Source organism: Tenrec ecaudatus, chromosome 1 (assembly GCF_050624435.1).
Source record: "Tenrec ecaudatus isolate mTenEca1 chromosome 1, mTenEca1.hap1, whole genome shotgun sequence".
Lineage (NCBI taxonomy): Eukaryota > Metazoa > Chordata > Mammalia > Afrosoricida > Tenrecidae > Tenrec > Tenrec ecaudatus.
This window is the reverse complement of record NC_134530.1, coordinates 4,595,258-4,610,187: the sequence shown is the minus strand read 5'-3', so window position 1 is coordinate 4,610,187 and position 14,930 is coordinate 4,595,258. Positions and strand designations below refer to the sequence as shown.

At 55.7% G+C, this 14,930-nt stretch overlaps 1 protein-coding gene across 1 annotated transcript; it reads right to left on the bottom strand.

Annotated features, from left to right (window-relative positions):
- Positions 1 to 3,436: 3,436 nt before the first annotated feature.
- CREB3L3 (cAMP responsive element binding protein 3 like 3) lies at positions 3,437 to 13,906 on the bottom strand. The gene is made up of 10 exons (XM_075539158.1): positions 13,877 to 13,906; positions 13,233 to 13,364; positions 12,599 to 12,905; positions 11,329 to 11,447; positions 9,916 to 10,053; positions 8,780 to 8,886; positions 5,550 to 5,618; positions 4,419 to 4,503; positions 4,128 to 4,224; positions 3,437 to 3,987 (listed from the first exon to the last, which is right to left on the bottom strand). Exons 1-10 carry the CDS (start codon positions 13,904 to 13,906, stop codon positions 3,437 to 3,439), a joined length of 1,635 nt encoding a protein of 544 aa, XP_075395273.1.
- Positions 13,907 to 14,930: the final 1,024 nt, after the last annotated feature.

The following is a 14,930-nucleotide window of genomic DNA, read 5'->3' as shown; positions in this document are numbered from 1 at the left end:
TGCTGTAAAGATTGACAGCCTTGGAAATCTGCAGGAGCAGTTCTACTCTGTCCTGTAGGGTGGCTATGTCCCAGGATTGACTCGATGGCAGTGAGTTTGGCTTGGTTTGGAATGAGACCAAGACAAGCACATTGCTCAGAGATCTTGCCTGCAGCCCCGAATGCTCGCAAACGCCACACTCCCTGCCATCGAGTCGATGCTGACTCAGAGCGACCCTATAAGGCAGGGTAGAACTGCCCCCATGGGTTTCTGAGGCTGTAACTCTTCATGGCTTTCGGTATCTGGAAATGCTTCCAAGCTGTGCAAAAGGTTTTCAGCGGCTTTTTCCTCCAAAGTGGGGAGCTGAGTCGTCCTTCGCTGTCTTGTGCTTTGTCTGGAGGCTCCGTTGAAAACCTGGTTGCTTTGGGTGACATGTGAAATACCAGCGACAGCTTCCTGTATCACAGCAACTCACAAGCCACCACCATGTGACAAACTGACCCATCAAAAGGCGTGTTGCACTGGGTAAATCGGCATGAGACCCCTTTAGCGTAGTGAAGAACATGGATGTCACTCTGAGGTCAGAGCAAGGTGCCCCTGACCCAAGCCGTGGAATTCTCCATGGCTTCATATGCACGTGCAGGAGGGACATCGAATAAGGAGGAATCGATGGCTCTGAATTGCGCTGGAGAAGAAGATCGCAAGTACCACGGACTGATAAGAGAACACGTGTAGATCGGACGAAGTAAAGCCAGGGTGTATCTTAGAGGCAGGGATGCAAGACTTCGTCTCCCAAGCTTTGGGCATATGTCCGGAGAGACCCGTCCCTGAGAAAGGACATCATGCTTGGTAAGGTGGAGGGGTGGCAAAGAACAGGAAGGCCGTCAATGAGACGGATTGACCTCGTGGCTGCACCCCTGGGCTCAGGTAGAGGAACAATGGTGAGGAGGGGGTGGTGCTTCATTCTGTTGAGGATGGCAAGACTGGCATGTCAGAGTGACCTGTCCCTGGAGAAGGACGTCATGCTTGGTCAAGTGAGGAAGAGGAAGGCCCTTGAGGAAACGGACACCCTGGCTGCATCCGTGGGCTCGGGCACGAAACGATTGTGAGGATGGTGCAGGGCCTGGCAGTGTTTGGTTCGGTTGTGCTTAAGGTCGCCGTGAGTCGGAGCCAACTGGATCACACCTGAATGCAACCACAGCACTTTACGGGAGTAGAAAGCCTCCTCTCTCTCCTACAGTGCGCTGGTGGTTTTGAACTGCTGACCTTGTGATGAGCAGCCCAGCACCTAAGCACGACACCACCAGGGCACCTCACAGAGACACGCGTGGGCATATCTTGTGCGTGCACGAACGGCAACCCTTGAAACAATACTTTTTGAATTAGCCTCACATTTCCATGGCTCCTGTTTGAGACGTGACGCCTGCTTACTAGGCTGTGAGCCCCTTGAGAAAGGCGGTGTCTGTCAGGGACACACCTGTACATCTCGGGCAGGTGAGTGGCACATTCAGAGCACACCACAAGACAGAACATTCTGATCAAGGATTCTGTAGATGAATACTCATCAAAGGAGGGGAAAGTTAGAACTGAATTTTAAGTTTCCATGGGATTCAGACTTCCTGGAACCTGGAAGGATAAGTCAACCTCCAACTCCAAGCAACTGCCCTGAGATCATCTTTACGTTTTCTCCTCTAAAAGCCCCCGGAAGTCTTCTTTCGCCTGAACGAGTTTAGCTTAACCAGTAAGGGATGGCTGTTGGGCATTGTGCTCTTTCAGAGAACCATCCACGCTAGATGGGATCACGTTGGCAGGCCCCTCCAAACTCAGTCACGGAGTCAAAACCGACTCGTAGCATCCCGCCAGGAGAGAGCAGAACACGCCCCCCCCCCATGGGTTTCCCAGACTGCAAATCAAGTCTAGACTGGAACAGAAGCCCCTCCCCTTTGTCCTGTGAAGCAGCTCGTGGTTTGGAATTGCTAACGTGCACTGGACCAAACCCAAATGACAGAACTCACTGCTATTGAGTCCGTGCCGGCCCAGCCACCCAGTAGGGCAGGGTAGAACCGCCCCCGTGGGTTTCCAGACGGTAACCCCTCACAGGAGTAGACAGCCGCCTTTCTCCTGCCAGGGCTTCTACACTGACAACAGCACCTTGACAGTCAGGTAGGGACCTACAGGGCGGTGGGTGTGTTCCTGGGAAGGAATGGCCCGGAGAAAGAAGGTGTGGGGGGTTCATGATTCGGAACATGCTACCGGTGCACATGGAGGGACGGTTGAGCAGGTATGTGTTCTGCTGGGTGTAAATCTCAAGGAGACCCAAAGGGCCATGGAGTTGATGCGGACTCGTAGTGACCCTACAAGGCCAGGGAGAACTGCCCCTGTGGGTTTCCAGGACGGTAACTCTTTCACGGGAATCAGAAGCACCACCTTTCTCCCGCGGAGCGGCTGGTGGTCTCAAACTGCCCACCTTGCCCGATGCTGAATCACAATGGCTACCGTGAGGCTTTCTCAGCAGGCAATTCAAAACTAACGCCATCCCTTCCGTGTCTCCCGGTGGAGGAGTTATGTTAAATGCACAGGGTGGGCAACCCACCCCTACTCCCCAGAAAAGCAACTGCATCCACCCCAACATAGCCACCGCTCAATTTGAGGAAATCCCCGCCCCCCCCAAACACCCCTCTGCAGCCACTGCACCTTGCTCTCTGTCCACGGCTGCTCTCCGTGGTGCTGAAGGCGCACCTGCAGCCTTGCCCAGCGCCACCTAGCCCCGGGGACTGGCTCCAGCCCTCAGCGCCAGCCACGTCTGGTACAAATCCTTTATTAGGGGTCACAGCAGCCTTAGAATGGGGGTGGGTGTGGATCGAGCACCTCATAGTCCTGGACTCACACCTTCTCTGGGGCCAGCGTCCTCGTGTGGCAGCAGACCACACGGGGTGGGGTGCACTGAGGCTACATGCACACATACGTATATGTGTGTACTATACATAGATATGTGTGTAGGTGTGTGTACATGTATCGTACACATGCATGTATGGTGTATGTGTGCGTCTGTGTCTCAGTGTGTGTGTATGTCGGTGTAATTGAGTGTATGATACTGCCAGTGTGAAGGCTATGGTGTATGTAACTGCCCATATCTGGGGCTCTGTGTCTGTGTGTGACTGAGGGTGCGTGGCTGTGTGTGTCTGAGTGTGTCCACAGGCTCTGTGGCTCAGTCTGCCTGTCACCCGTCTCCCTCTCCTCAGTCCCCTGCCATCCTTTTCCAGAGTCCTGGCAGTTCCGTCCATCTTCGGGGAGGCTGGATAGGTCTCCGGGCCCCGGGTGGGCGGGGCTGTAGCCGTGGGTGGGTAGATCAAGCGGGCTGTTTCTGCCCCAGTCTGCCCCACCTCCAGCCCAATGTCCGTTGCTGTCCACTGCGGGTCCCCAGGCAGAGGGGCACGGGACACCATCCTTGGGGGCTTTACAACTCCTCTCCGGCTGCCTCCAGCCCCACGCGCCCAGGACTGGGGCCTGCTTCAGGCGTGACCCAGCCCAGCAGGGCAGCCAGGCCCAGCAAATCCTTGAAGGTGTCCATCGTCAGAGTAGAGAAGGTCAGCGCTGCTGTCCAGTTGTCCAGCGCCTCGCTTGAGGTGTCGAGCGCCAAGCTGCCCAGCGTCGAGTTGCCCAGCGCCAACGTCGGGCTGCCCAGCGTCGAGCTGTCCAGTGTCACTGATGAGTTGTCCAGCGTCGAGTTGTCCCATGTTACTGATGAGTTGTCCAGCGTCGAGCTGTCCAGTGTCACTGATGAGTTGTCCAGCGTCAAGTTGTCCCGTGTTACTGATGAGTTGTCCAGCGCTGCTGTCAAGTTGCCCGGCACTGGCATGTCCCCGGACCCCCACTCGGCCCCGGAGGTGTCTGGAGCCCCTTTTGGGGGTGAGCCTGCCGCGGGCTGGGGTCCCCGAGGCTCGGAGCCTGGCGCGGCGTCGGGGGCCACGCGGGAGGTGGCGTCGGTGTGCAGTGTCCTGGAGAAGACTGGGCGAGGGTGGAGGGGACCCTTAAGGGGCTGCCCCGCTTCTCTCCCCCCACCCTCCATCCACGCGGAACCGTGGGCGGGGGTCTCCTCCCGCCCCCCAGGTTTTCCAGGGCGGAGCGGGCCTGCCAGGCCCACGTACCTCGCACGGGCGTGAAGTCCCCGGGGCGCTGGGCTTTGTCGGAGGCGAAAGGGCTGATGGAGGGGAGGACGATGAGGGCAAAGGAGAGCAGCAGGACCTGGCAGAGATGTGGGCGGGGTCACCCGATCCCGCCCCCTCCCCTGTGAGCATGCGCATCTCCTGAGGGCGGGGACTGAAGCCGTGAGCTTGCCCCCGCCTGCTTCGGGCCGGCGCCCCTCCCCTCCCCTCTGCCAAGCCGAGACCCCCAAGGTCCCGAATGCGTGCGTGCGTGGACTCTGGGTCTGGACTCACTGCTATGCAGGTGCCCGTCTGGGCCGACTTGCTGGTGGACTGGACCACGAGGGCTTGGAGTTTCTTCAGTTGCTGCAAGAGGGACCTTGGGGTGGGGGGTGGGGGGGACAGGCAGGCCTTGGTCCAGGGTCCTGATGCTTCCGCCCCGACTGCCACCCCCATCTGGACTTCTGAATTTCACTTACCTCCCACCCCACAGCTCGTCCCTGGGCAGCTCGCCCCTCTTTCTCCCACTACATCTTCCTAAATCCCGGCCCCCTGGATGCCCTTACCCCATCCCCAGGCTTCTTCTGCCCCAGACAGCAGTCAGGGGGTGCTTTCCAAATGAGAACGTGTGGGTTCTTTCAGTCGGAGAGGCTGGGCCTGTTTTGCTCATTCAGTGGGTGCTCTGTTCATTGTCTTGGGGGATGTGAAGGGTTGGTGCTCGACGATGAGCCACAAGGTTGGCGGTTCGAATCCGTGCCGAGGCACCACGAAAGAAATGCCACTACCTTAAACCCCGGGATGCCACAACCTTAAACTCCCCTTTGGAGCACTTCCAATCTGCCCGACGGTGTCTCCAGGCACCGTGGTTGACCAGACAGCAACTCCAAAAGCACAAACTCACTGCCACCGAGTTGATGCTGAAACCTAGCCACCCTACAGGGTCTGTTAGTTCCCCAGACTGTAACTCTTCACGGGAGTAAACAGTCACGCCTTTCTGACACAGAGCAGCCCGTGGTTTCTAACTGCTGACCTTGTGGTTAGAAACCACTATGCCATGAATTAGTGCCCAGAACCATTTCTGGGGTCCAAAAGATGCTCTGGAAATAGAAACTAAATAAAGACACCCCTGACATAGAATCCCTTGCACTTCTCCCCCAAGTCCTCAGGGCCTTCCCACGTGCCATTTCCTGCATCAGGAGCAGCCTCCCCCCTAGCAAACTCGCACACATCCTTCAGTGCCCTCTGTCCACATGCCCTCATCTAGGCAGTTTCTATTTCCCCAGTCTCCTAAGCTGTTACTCCAGCTCTGCCCTGCCACACAAAGCTCTCCCTACATTGTCTCCCCTTTTTTCCCCCAAGGGACTTGAAGGCTGACCCTCCCTACCCTCTGTAGGGGGGTGAGGGAGGGCAGAGGACCCAACTCACAGGTTCTGCTTCTCGAGATGTAAGACCTTCCTCTGTAGCTCCTGGTTCTGGGCGGTGCAGGCAGACATCCTGCAAGGACAGGGTCACCGTGAGAGTCAGAAGGTGCCTGTCGCCTGCTGACCCATCTGGCAGCCCTCCTGGGAGGGGACATGAAGTGAATCATCTAAGTTCTCCTAGAAAGATCCTGCCCGGGGCTGGGATTTGAACTCAGGTCTTCATGACTCCTGGGTCTTATTTCTGTATTGGGGTGGAAGTTCCACTGAAGTCTGAGGCTCAGGGTTTGCAAGGGAATGCCAAATGCAGGCAGTGGTTGTCCCAGGAAAGGAAACAGGGTGACTGGGCATCCCAAGGAGACTTGGGGGACCATCTTAACCTGCCCCATGACCTTGAGCCATCCAGTTTCGCTGACCTCAGTTCGCTTGTCTGTAAAATAGGGAGGCAGTTGCCGGGCTCACAAAGTGGTTGGGGGAATGACGTGAGATGACAACCCATGAGGAGTTTAGCAGACTGCACTTAGTTCAGGGTAATGAGAATCTTGCCTACCGTCCTGAGGTCCAGACTGAGGACCCCACCTGCCCTCCCGCATCTGTCTTGAATGACGTCTGTACTCAGCCTCCTCAAAGGTGAGACAGAAATGCTCACACCAGGAAATAGGGATCTGCATTGGGCCCAGGTTCTCCCCTCAAGGTAGAGGGTGCAGAATATGGGAGACAGGTGTGAAGTCATAGCTTTTCATGGAGTCACCCAGGAGACACCTTGGATAAATCCCATCCTACGGCTTAAGACTGTGCTTTTTTTCATGGGATCATGTGTTCTATTTCCCCAAAAAGGTCAGAAGGCTAAGGTGTCACTTTCCAGAAAGTCGACCAAACAGCGCACACCTGAGTGGGAGAAACACATTCCCCCACTGAATGACCCTCTTCCCAAATAACTCGTGGGACAAGGAGGACTTCACAATAAAAATGATGGAAAAACCACGGACCACCTTAGAATGACAATTGGGCAAATCATAAATGTGCAGAATGCAGCTAAAGTAGTATTGAGAGGAAAAGGCATAGCCTTCATTCAGTTCAGTGAGCTGAGGACACACATTCGAAAATTAGCAAAAGAACAAAAGAATCAATACCCCATCTCCAAAGAAAACACACACAAAGGAAGGATATGATGATAAAGATAAAATTATAAATAAACTAGGAAACAATATTATACTTGGAGAGCCAGAAACACTTCCTTTGAAAAGAAGGTTTCAAATAGAAAACCTCTGGAGATTAAGAAATCAGACACACAAAGAGAAAAATCATGGTGCAGCCTGAGGAATTAAAAAGATGGCAAAAAAGTGGGGTGGGGGGTGGGGAGAGCCCACAAACCCAGGGACAAGGGGACAACAAAAGATCTAAAATCAATGGCCAGGAGGGCATAGAATGGTGGGGTTCAATCAAGTGCCATGTAGCCCAGTAGTACAGAGGACAAATGAAGGTCAAGCATGTTAGAGGGACAGGAGCAAAGGACAAGGAAATCGAGGAAAGAACTAGGAGGCAAAAGACATTTAAGGATGTATAAACACAGGCATGCACATATGTAAATTTATTAATGTATAATGATAGGGATATCGGTCTATGGACATATAGTTATAGGTTAAGTATAAGGGTAGCAGATGGACATTGGGCCTCTACTCAAGTCTTCCCTCAATTGAAAGAACACTTTGTTCTAATAACCTGGCATTCTGTGATGCTCACCTTTCCAACACAATCGCGGACGACAAAACGGGAGCATAAGCTAATGTGGTGAAGAAAGCTGATGGTGCCTGACTGTTGTAAGATTTATCGTCTGGGGTGTTGAAGGCTTGAACAAGCAGCCATCCAGCAGGGCAGCAACAAAACCCACATGGAAGATGCACACCAACCCATGTGGTCACAAGGTGTTTATGGGATCAGAAGATCCCAAACAAGCAACCATTTCGATGCTAATGAGAGGGGTCAGAATGGAGATCCAAAGCCCATCTGTAGACAATTTGATATCGCTTCACAGAAGGGTCGCAAGGAAGGGACAAGCCAGCAAGGTGTAGTATCATACTGACGAAACATTCCTCTAGTTCTTTAATGATTCTTTACCCCCCACTATCATGACCTCAGTTCTATCTTAAAAATCTGGCTAGACCAGAGCATGTACACTGGTGCACATAAGAGCTCTCAACACACAGAATCCAGGACAGCTAACCCCCCTCAGGAACAATAATGAGTGTAGCGATACCATGAGGTTAGGGGGCAGGTGGAGGGGAGAAGAGGGAAAAAGAGGGAACAGCTCGCAATGATTGACATACATCCCCCCTGACAAACAACCGAAAGGAGGGAGACAGCGCATGGTGTACAATATGAAAATAAAAATAATTGATAAATTATGAAGGGTTCACCGGCGTGGGAGGGTGTTGGAGGGAGGGGGGAAAGAGGAGCTAATACCAAGGGCTCATGTGTAAAGAAAACATTTTGAAAATGATGGTAATGTATGTCCAAATGTGCTTGACACAATGGATGCATAGATTGTTATAAGAGCGGTAAGAACCCCCAATAAAGTGATTTATAAAAATAAGTAAATAGAAGGAGAGCAAAACTAAAGACAACCCAGAGATTCATAAAACAGCAGGGGAGCACCGGGAAAGCGTTTACATCGAAGCAGACCTTATTCCAGAGAACTGTACCTCAAAACCGGCGTAAGAGGAAATAGAAAACCCAAGTAGACGTATAGCATTCAGTAATGTCAGTCTTGGTTTAAAAAGTGAGCTTGCTCTTTTTTTTTATGTTTCTAGGAAAGATTAAAGAGGCGCTTGTCTTCCCAATATCCTGAGGTAAGAGAGAGGTATTGGCATAAGATTTGGGGCTATGATTTTTAAGTTTGAGCAAGTTCTGCCTAGAACTTGCCATGACGGCTCTGAGGACCGCAGAGTGATCAGACAAAAGCATGTCCCCCTTCAGGCAGAGTCAGAACTGTATGGGACACATCTTGTCCTTTTTGGGGGGGACTCTTTTTTAGGGCACAAAGGGACCCCAAGACCCGTGCCCTATGCCATCTCTAAATATCTATCTCACCGCCATCGCTGTAACAAACGTCTCTCCTAGAGAGACGACATCTCTGCTGATCCAGAGTCCTAAATCTTGCGACTTCAGGTATATCCCTTCCCTCCCTCTGGGGCTCAGCTTCCCCCGCTGAGTTAGGGGTCCACGTCCCAGCATTACCGAGTCTCCAGACAATCGATATATTCCTTCTTCTTCTTCCTGCTTTCTTGGGCTGACTGCTTGTTCCGGATTTTCCGGCGGATTTTTTTCAGCACTCGCTCCTCATACTGCCAAGGGAGGCGAAGTGGAGGCTGGGGTCAGTGTGGGTGGTGCCCCCACCCCATTCTCTTCCAGCCATGCCACGCCGGGGGAGAAGGGGTGCCCATCCCTGATGGCTCAAAGGCCAGCTCTCCTCTCCCTAACTTCTGGGAGTCTCTAGGAGACTGAGGGGCTCTGGTCGCCGCCCCAGCCCCCACACCCGAGCTGTTACCAGACCCTGGTCTCTGATGCACCCCCATCACCCAGAACCGCCTTGCAAGGAGGTGATGATGCCCTCATCAGCTCTGCCTGTGGTGGATTCCATTCCGAATTCCATCCGGACTCAGAGATGCCATGTGGCCGAGGGAAGAGCCCCCTCCCCCGTGGGGCTTGTGTGGTTTTCCCTGCTGACATCTTCAGGGAAGCAGGTGGCTGGGCCTTTGCTCACAGAGAAGCTGGGGGTTGATGGAGGTGGGGGGTGTTTGAAATGCTTGACCTCTGCAGCTAAGGGCTTAATTAAGGTGCCATTAGGGCTTCTTCCATAAAGGCAACAGCCCAGAAACCCCCGCGGAGCACCTCTCTGCCACATGGCATCCCTCTGAGTCAGAATGGAACTCCGCTCATCTAAGGTCTGCAGTTCAAACCCACCAGCCGCCCAGAGGGAGAAAGACGAGGCTGTCTGCTCCCATGAAGGCTGACAGTCTGAGAAATCCTACATAGAAGGTTACTCCGAGTTGGAAGGGACCCCTGGTGATACTATGGGTTACACATTGCACTGCTAACCACAAGGTCTGAAGTTCAAAACCCCCAGCTGCTCCGAGGGAGAAAGACAGGCTGTCTGCTCCCGTAAAGCCTGACAGCCTCAGAAGCCCAAAGGGGCCGCTCTGTTCTGTCCCATAGGGTGGCTGTGAGTCAGAATTGCCTGGGGAGTTGTTTGGCTTTTGGCTCACATGCTGGAATTGGCTCATGGCGGTTGGTTTTCGTAACCACAACAAGAGCAGGGAGGGGCTGCAGGAGGAGGGACTTTCACAGCCGGGGGTAGGGGGCCGTGGACTCACCTTGGTGAGGGGCAGCTGGGTGGACAGAGTGATGCCTTCTTTAGCCAACAACTTCTTCTCGTCCTCCGTCAACACCAGCTCCTGGCAGTGGCCAGGGCCTGGTCGGAGCAGGTGGGGGGCTGCCAGGTGATGCTGTTGCTATGGAAACCGCAGGGTAATTAGTTGGAGGGAGGCAGAGCAGCAGCCCTGCTGGGTGTGGGCTGAGCTTCCGTGTGTGTGTGTGTGTGTGTGTGTGTGTGCGCGCGCGCGTGTGTGTGTGTGTGTGTGTGTGCAGCATATGATTTAAGGAAGTATCCATCAGCTCCACTGGCAAGAGGACTCAAAACAGCCAGGGTGCACGCATGCCTTTGAGCCAGGAATCCCACTTCCAAGAACCGATTTCACACAGAGCCTATCAACACGGTAGCAATGCATGGATATGGTTCTTTGCTCCTGTGACACACATTCATTCAGGGACCATTCGTGGGACCCCCTACTGCGCACCAAGGGGGTGGGGAGTGCAGTCGGTCAATTCTCACCTCCCAGGAGAACTCAATGTCAAGAAGGCTCACATTCTCCCAACTGGACCAATAGGTAACATCTTGATAAATGGACAAAAGATGGAGCTTTGTCAAAGGCTTTGGCTCCACAATCAGTGCTGCTCTCGGAAGCAGCCATCAGGAGATCAAAGGACACCGTGCATCGGGCACACCTGCCGCACAAGACCTCTTTCTAGGCTTGCAAAGCCAAGAGGCTGCTTTGAGGGCGAAGGTGCGTCTGACACAAGCCGCGGTGTTTTCAGTAGTCTCTTATGCATGTGAAAGTTGGATGTTGTATAAGGAAAACTGAAGAAGGATGGACGCATTTGGACATGGTGCAGGGGAGGAATATTGAAAGGACCATGGACGGCCAAAAGAACCAAGTCTGTCTTGGGAGAAGTCCAGCCACACGCTCCTTAGAGGCAAGGAGGGTGAGACTTGATCTCGGGTACTTTGGACATGTGGTCAGGGGAGACCAGCTCCTGGGAAGGACATCATGCTTGCTAAAGCAGAGGGGCAGTGAGAAAGAGGAAGGCCCTCAACAGGAGGGATGGACATCGGTTCATGGGGTCAATGGTGAGGATGGTGCAGGTTCGGTCGGTGTGCACAGGGTTGCTATGGGTCTGAAGTGACTCAATAGCACCTAACACCAACCCCTGCAGCTTTTGGTCCTACCGTGTGGGTTACAACAGCAGCCTCTGTTACGGGCTGTGTCCCAGCCTAGGAGAGGGACCACCAGGACTGGAGCCCTCCGGCTGACTCGCTCTGGGTGTGATTGTGGGCAAATGCAAGCCTCTCTGTGACTCTGTTTCCAGCTCTAAAACGGGGGCATTGATTGGGAAGCCCTGTGTGCGCCCGGCTCCAGGGCCCAGGGGTGGGTGAAGGGGACACTCACCAGGTCCCCACCATTGCCCGACAGCAGTAGCTCTTTCACCGTGAGGTTGTAGCGAGGTGGCGAGTCGGTCTGCTTAGCCTGCTCCTTGGGATAAAGATGTCCTTCTGGGCTCCACAAGTCTGATGGGCAGAGCAGGCATCAGTGGGGGGGCTGACGCTTCCTCTTCCTCCTCCTCCTCCTCCTCCTCCTCTAGGAAGGTCCCCTGATTGTTAACTCTCGGCTCCCCCTCCTCTTCTCCCTCCAAGGAGTCACCCTGATTGAGCTCCAACATGCACATGGGGTCTGCCTTATAGCAGAACATGGGAACCCTCCCCCCCAGATCTGAGCTGACAGCGACAACCCCAATCCGTCCTTCAGTTTCCCCGATGCAGCCACTGGGGACCCTAAACCTATCAGGGTACATCTGGGCCAGTCCCACAAGGTCAAAGGAGGAACAGTGACCTTGCCAAGGGACGCACTGCCAACCCCAAAGGGAGTGGCTGTTATCTGAGCCAGGCCTTATCTCCCCCGAAGGGCAGGGACAGGCCTGCTTCACCCCCTGGCCACCTACTCCTGCCCTCAGGTGCCTGCCTGGCACACAGTAGGCAGCTCAGAGGCAGTGCTCTTGGGAAAAACAGCAGGGATCTCCTGGGGGTGTCTTCTTCATATGTCCCCCACACCTCAGCTCCAGGGGGTCACCCTGAGGCCCAAGACCCCTAACACCACACCGTTCCTCCCTCTGTCTCTCTCTCCCCCTCTCATCGAGTCGATGCCGACTCACAGTGACCCGGCAGGACAGGGTAGAACCACCCCTGTGGGTTTCTGAGACTGTGACTCTTTACGGGAGTAGAAAGTGCCATCTTCTCCCAAGTTGCTGCTGGTGGTTTTGAACTGCCGGCCTTGAGGATGGCAGCCCAACGCGTGGATGTCTGTGCAGCGGGGGTGCACACAGAGGTGGAAAGATCCTCTCTGTCGGGCTGACATCTCTGGGCGACTGTCTTTCTGTCCTCCCTCTCACACCCATCAGCCCACCTGTCTACCTGAGCCCCAACTGAAAAGGCTACATTTCACTTCGCACCCAGTTACAGGGTGGGGGCTGGGGAGGACAAACTCGGGAGACACACCCTGCCTTCTAGGGTCCCCAGTGGGGGCTCTGGCATCTGAGCCAAGCAACCGGGTTATACTCAACCTCTCACCCCACGGGAACTCCGTGAAAACTGGACCCATGTCAGCATCCACCCCTCAGGCCGGGATCCAGGAGACAGGTGGACAGACTCACGGCAGAACTTACCCACGTCTATGAAAACGGAGCCCTGGAGCACTGGGGTCACTGGCCCCGGGGGTCTGGTGGGGCCGGGGGGCCCAGGACCGTAGGAAGGGCAGAGTGCCTTCCCAGGCTCCAAGGGGAGGCAGCTGGCCGGGGTGGGGGCGGTCCCATTCCGTGGAGGGGTGTCTTGGGGGTCAGAGGCTAGGTCTTCAGAGATGCCGCTGTCACTAGCCGAGGGCGACCAGAGTGGAGAGTTGGGCACTGAGTCGCCAGAGCCCAGGATGGAGGTGAGGAATTCCTCCGGATTGGGCCCGGGCCGGGGCTGGATCTGCTGGGGGCGGGGGGGCGGGGACGGGAGTGAGGGGGAGACCACAATCGACCCTCTGGGTACATTGTCCTCCCAATAGATGGATCTCTGGCGCTTTATCCCCTAGGCAGGCCTGAACACCCCACTCAAGTGTGACACCCCTAGGGCCTGGCCACTATGCCACGTGAGCTTGAGTCTGAGACCCCCCTCCAAACCTGGGCACCACCCAGAACAGTTAGCGCCCCTCTCTGGACCTGCACACAAAGAGGAGCCAGGGGCTCACACAGATGAGGGAGACCTCGTTGGCATGCCTGGCCATGCTCTGAGCCCCACTCTGGCCTGGAGCCTCACCTGGTCGCCGCCCGGGAGGTCCCAGGGCTCGCCCAGCTCCACATGTCGCAGGATACCGTCCTGCTGGTCAAACAGGAGGTCCAGCAGCTCCAGGCTGTCCATGGGGTCCATGGGACAGGTAGAGGAAGCCATCTGGGGTGGGGAGGGGCAGGTGTGAGGGCCACCGAGCCCCCCCTCCTCCTCCCGCCCAGGCACCCCCCCAACACTGTCCAGGAGCCCCCATTCAGCCTTTGTTGTCTTCAGCTTTGCCCCTGGGGCTGGGCAGAGGGCCCCCTTGGAACATCAGAGGCAATTTCATCTGCAAGTGTCAGATCCAAGCACGGAGCCCTAGGGGTGCCTTGGTGAAGTGCCTCCCGCCACTTGGTAAAAGATAGGAGGTTCGAACCCAGCCCAGCACGGGAGTAAGGCTTGGTGATCAGCTGCCGTAAAGACTGCAGCCTGGGACACCCATGGGACAGTTCCTCGACGGACACCCCCCCCCACACACACACCCAGCAAGCCAGAGCCCCCCAGCCCCGGCCAATATCACAAGGTGATGGAACCTGTGCACCGATGCCTGCCCAAGACCCAAAGGACAGATGTCAGGCTTGGCTTTCTCCACCCGGGCCTTAGTCTTCCCGTCTGCTCAGTGGGTGTAGACTCACCTCGTCCAGCGCGGCTAGATCCCCATTCATGAGTCCAGCTCTTCCTCCAACCCTGTGCCAGGTCTCCGAGGCCAGGCGCTGCGCTCCAAGGCCCAGGTAGAGCCTCTGTGTCACCACCCCTAAGGATGCTTCAATAGTGCCCCTGTGCTCCAAGCCCTCCCCCGGCTGCTGATTGGCGGGCAGGGCGAACGGACAGGGGAAAGGGCCAATGGCATCGGGGTGGGCTGGGGGCGGGGCAGAGAACCCGTTATCTCAGGTTGGTGCCTTTCCAGCGGAGTCATGGGCAAAGGCCAAAGTCTGGGGTGCCTGGGCTCTGACTTCACCTCTCCCCTACTTTCGGGTCGGTTTCTCGCAGGGCTCCAGAGTGGCCCGTCCACTCGCAGGCCAAAGCTGAAGCCAGACAGCAGCCCAGGCGACGCGGGGTGGGGGTCCTCGCATCCTTCCCCCTTGCCAACTGTCCACCCCCCACGGGGGCCTCCATGGCGAGAGCCCCACCATTATGAGTTCCTTCTGGAATCTTCTGTGGGTCATCTATTCCACAAGGACTGATTAAGCCACACCTGCTCCCACCTTGTGGCCTGTTTCCCTCTTCAGAGAACTCCTCGAAGGTCCATCCTCCATCCCTCCACTTCCCAACACCCCAGTACCCCACAGCTCCGGTCCTCCTGTTAGCCTGGGGAGTGGATTCCGCGTTCTGAGCAGGTAGAACCAAGCCTGGGTTGAGTTTCAGGGACGTGATCTTTGGGAAGCGGATAGGGTCTTTGGGCGCTGTGCTGAGACCCTCCCTGCTTGGCTCAGAAACCCCGGTGGCTCTGCTTGCAGCCACACAGTATTACACATGCCACCACCGCGCACGACAGACTGACAATGGTGGTGGCGGGTGCCTAGCTGAGGCCCGGCTCCCACCTCCTCCTGGAAGGCTCCATGATTGAGCCCCAGCCCCCACCTCCAGGAGCTCCATGATTGAGCCCCCAGCCTCCACCTCCTCCAGGAAGGTGCCCTGACTGACGGCCCTGGCTCTGCCCACCCGTGGTAGTCCTTGTGTGTGTGCGTA

Bases quoted from the DNA above. Each gene is read 5' to 3' on its own strand.
- CREB3L3 (XM_075539158.1), bottom strand. From the start codon at position 13,906: ATGAATGGGGATCTAGCCGCGCTGGACGAG. The intron at 8,887-9,915 runs GTGAGTCCACGG...CTCCCTTGGCAG, and splicing joins CCCAGCTGCCCCTCACCAAG to TATGAGGAGCGAGTGCTGAA. The intron at 5,619-8,779 runs GTAATGCTGGGA...CTGTCCTTGCAG, and splicing joins ATCGATTGTCTGGAGACTCG to GATGTCTGCCTGCACCGCCC.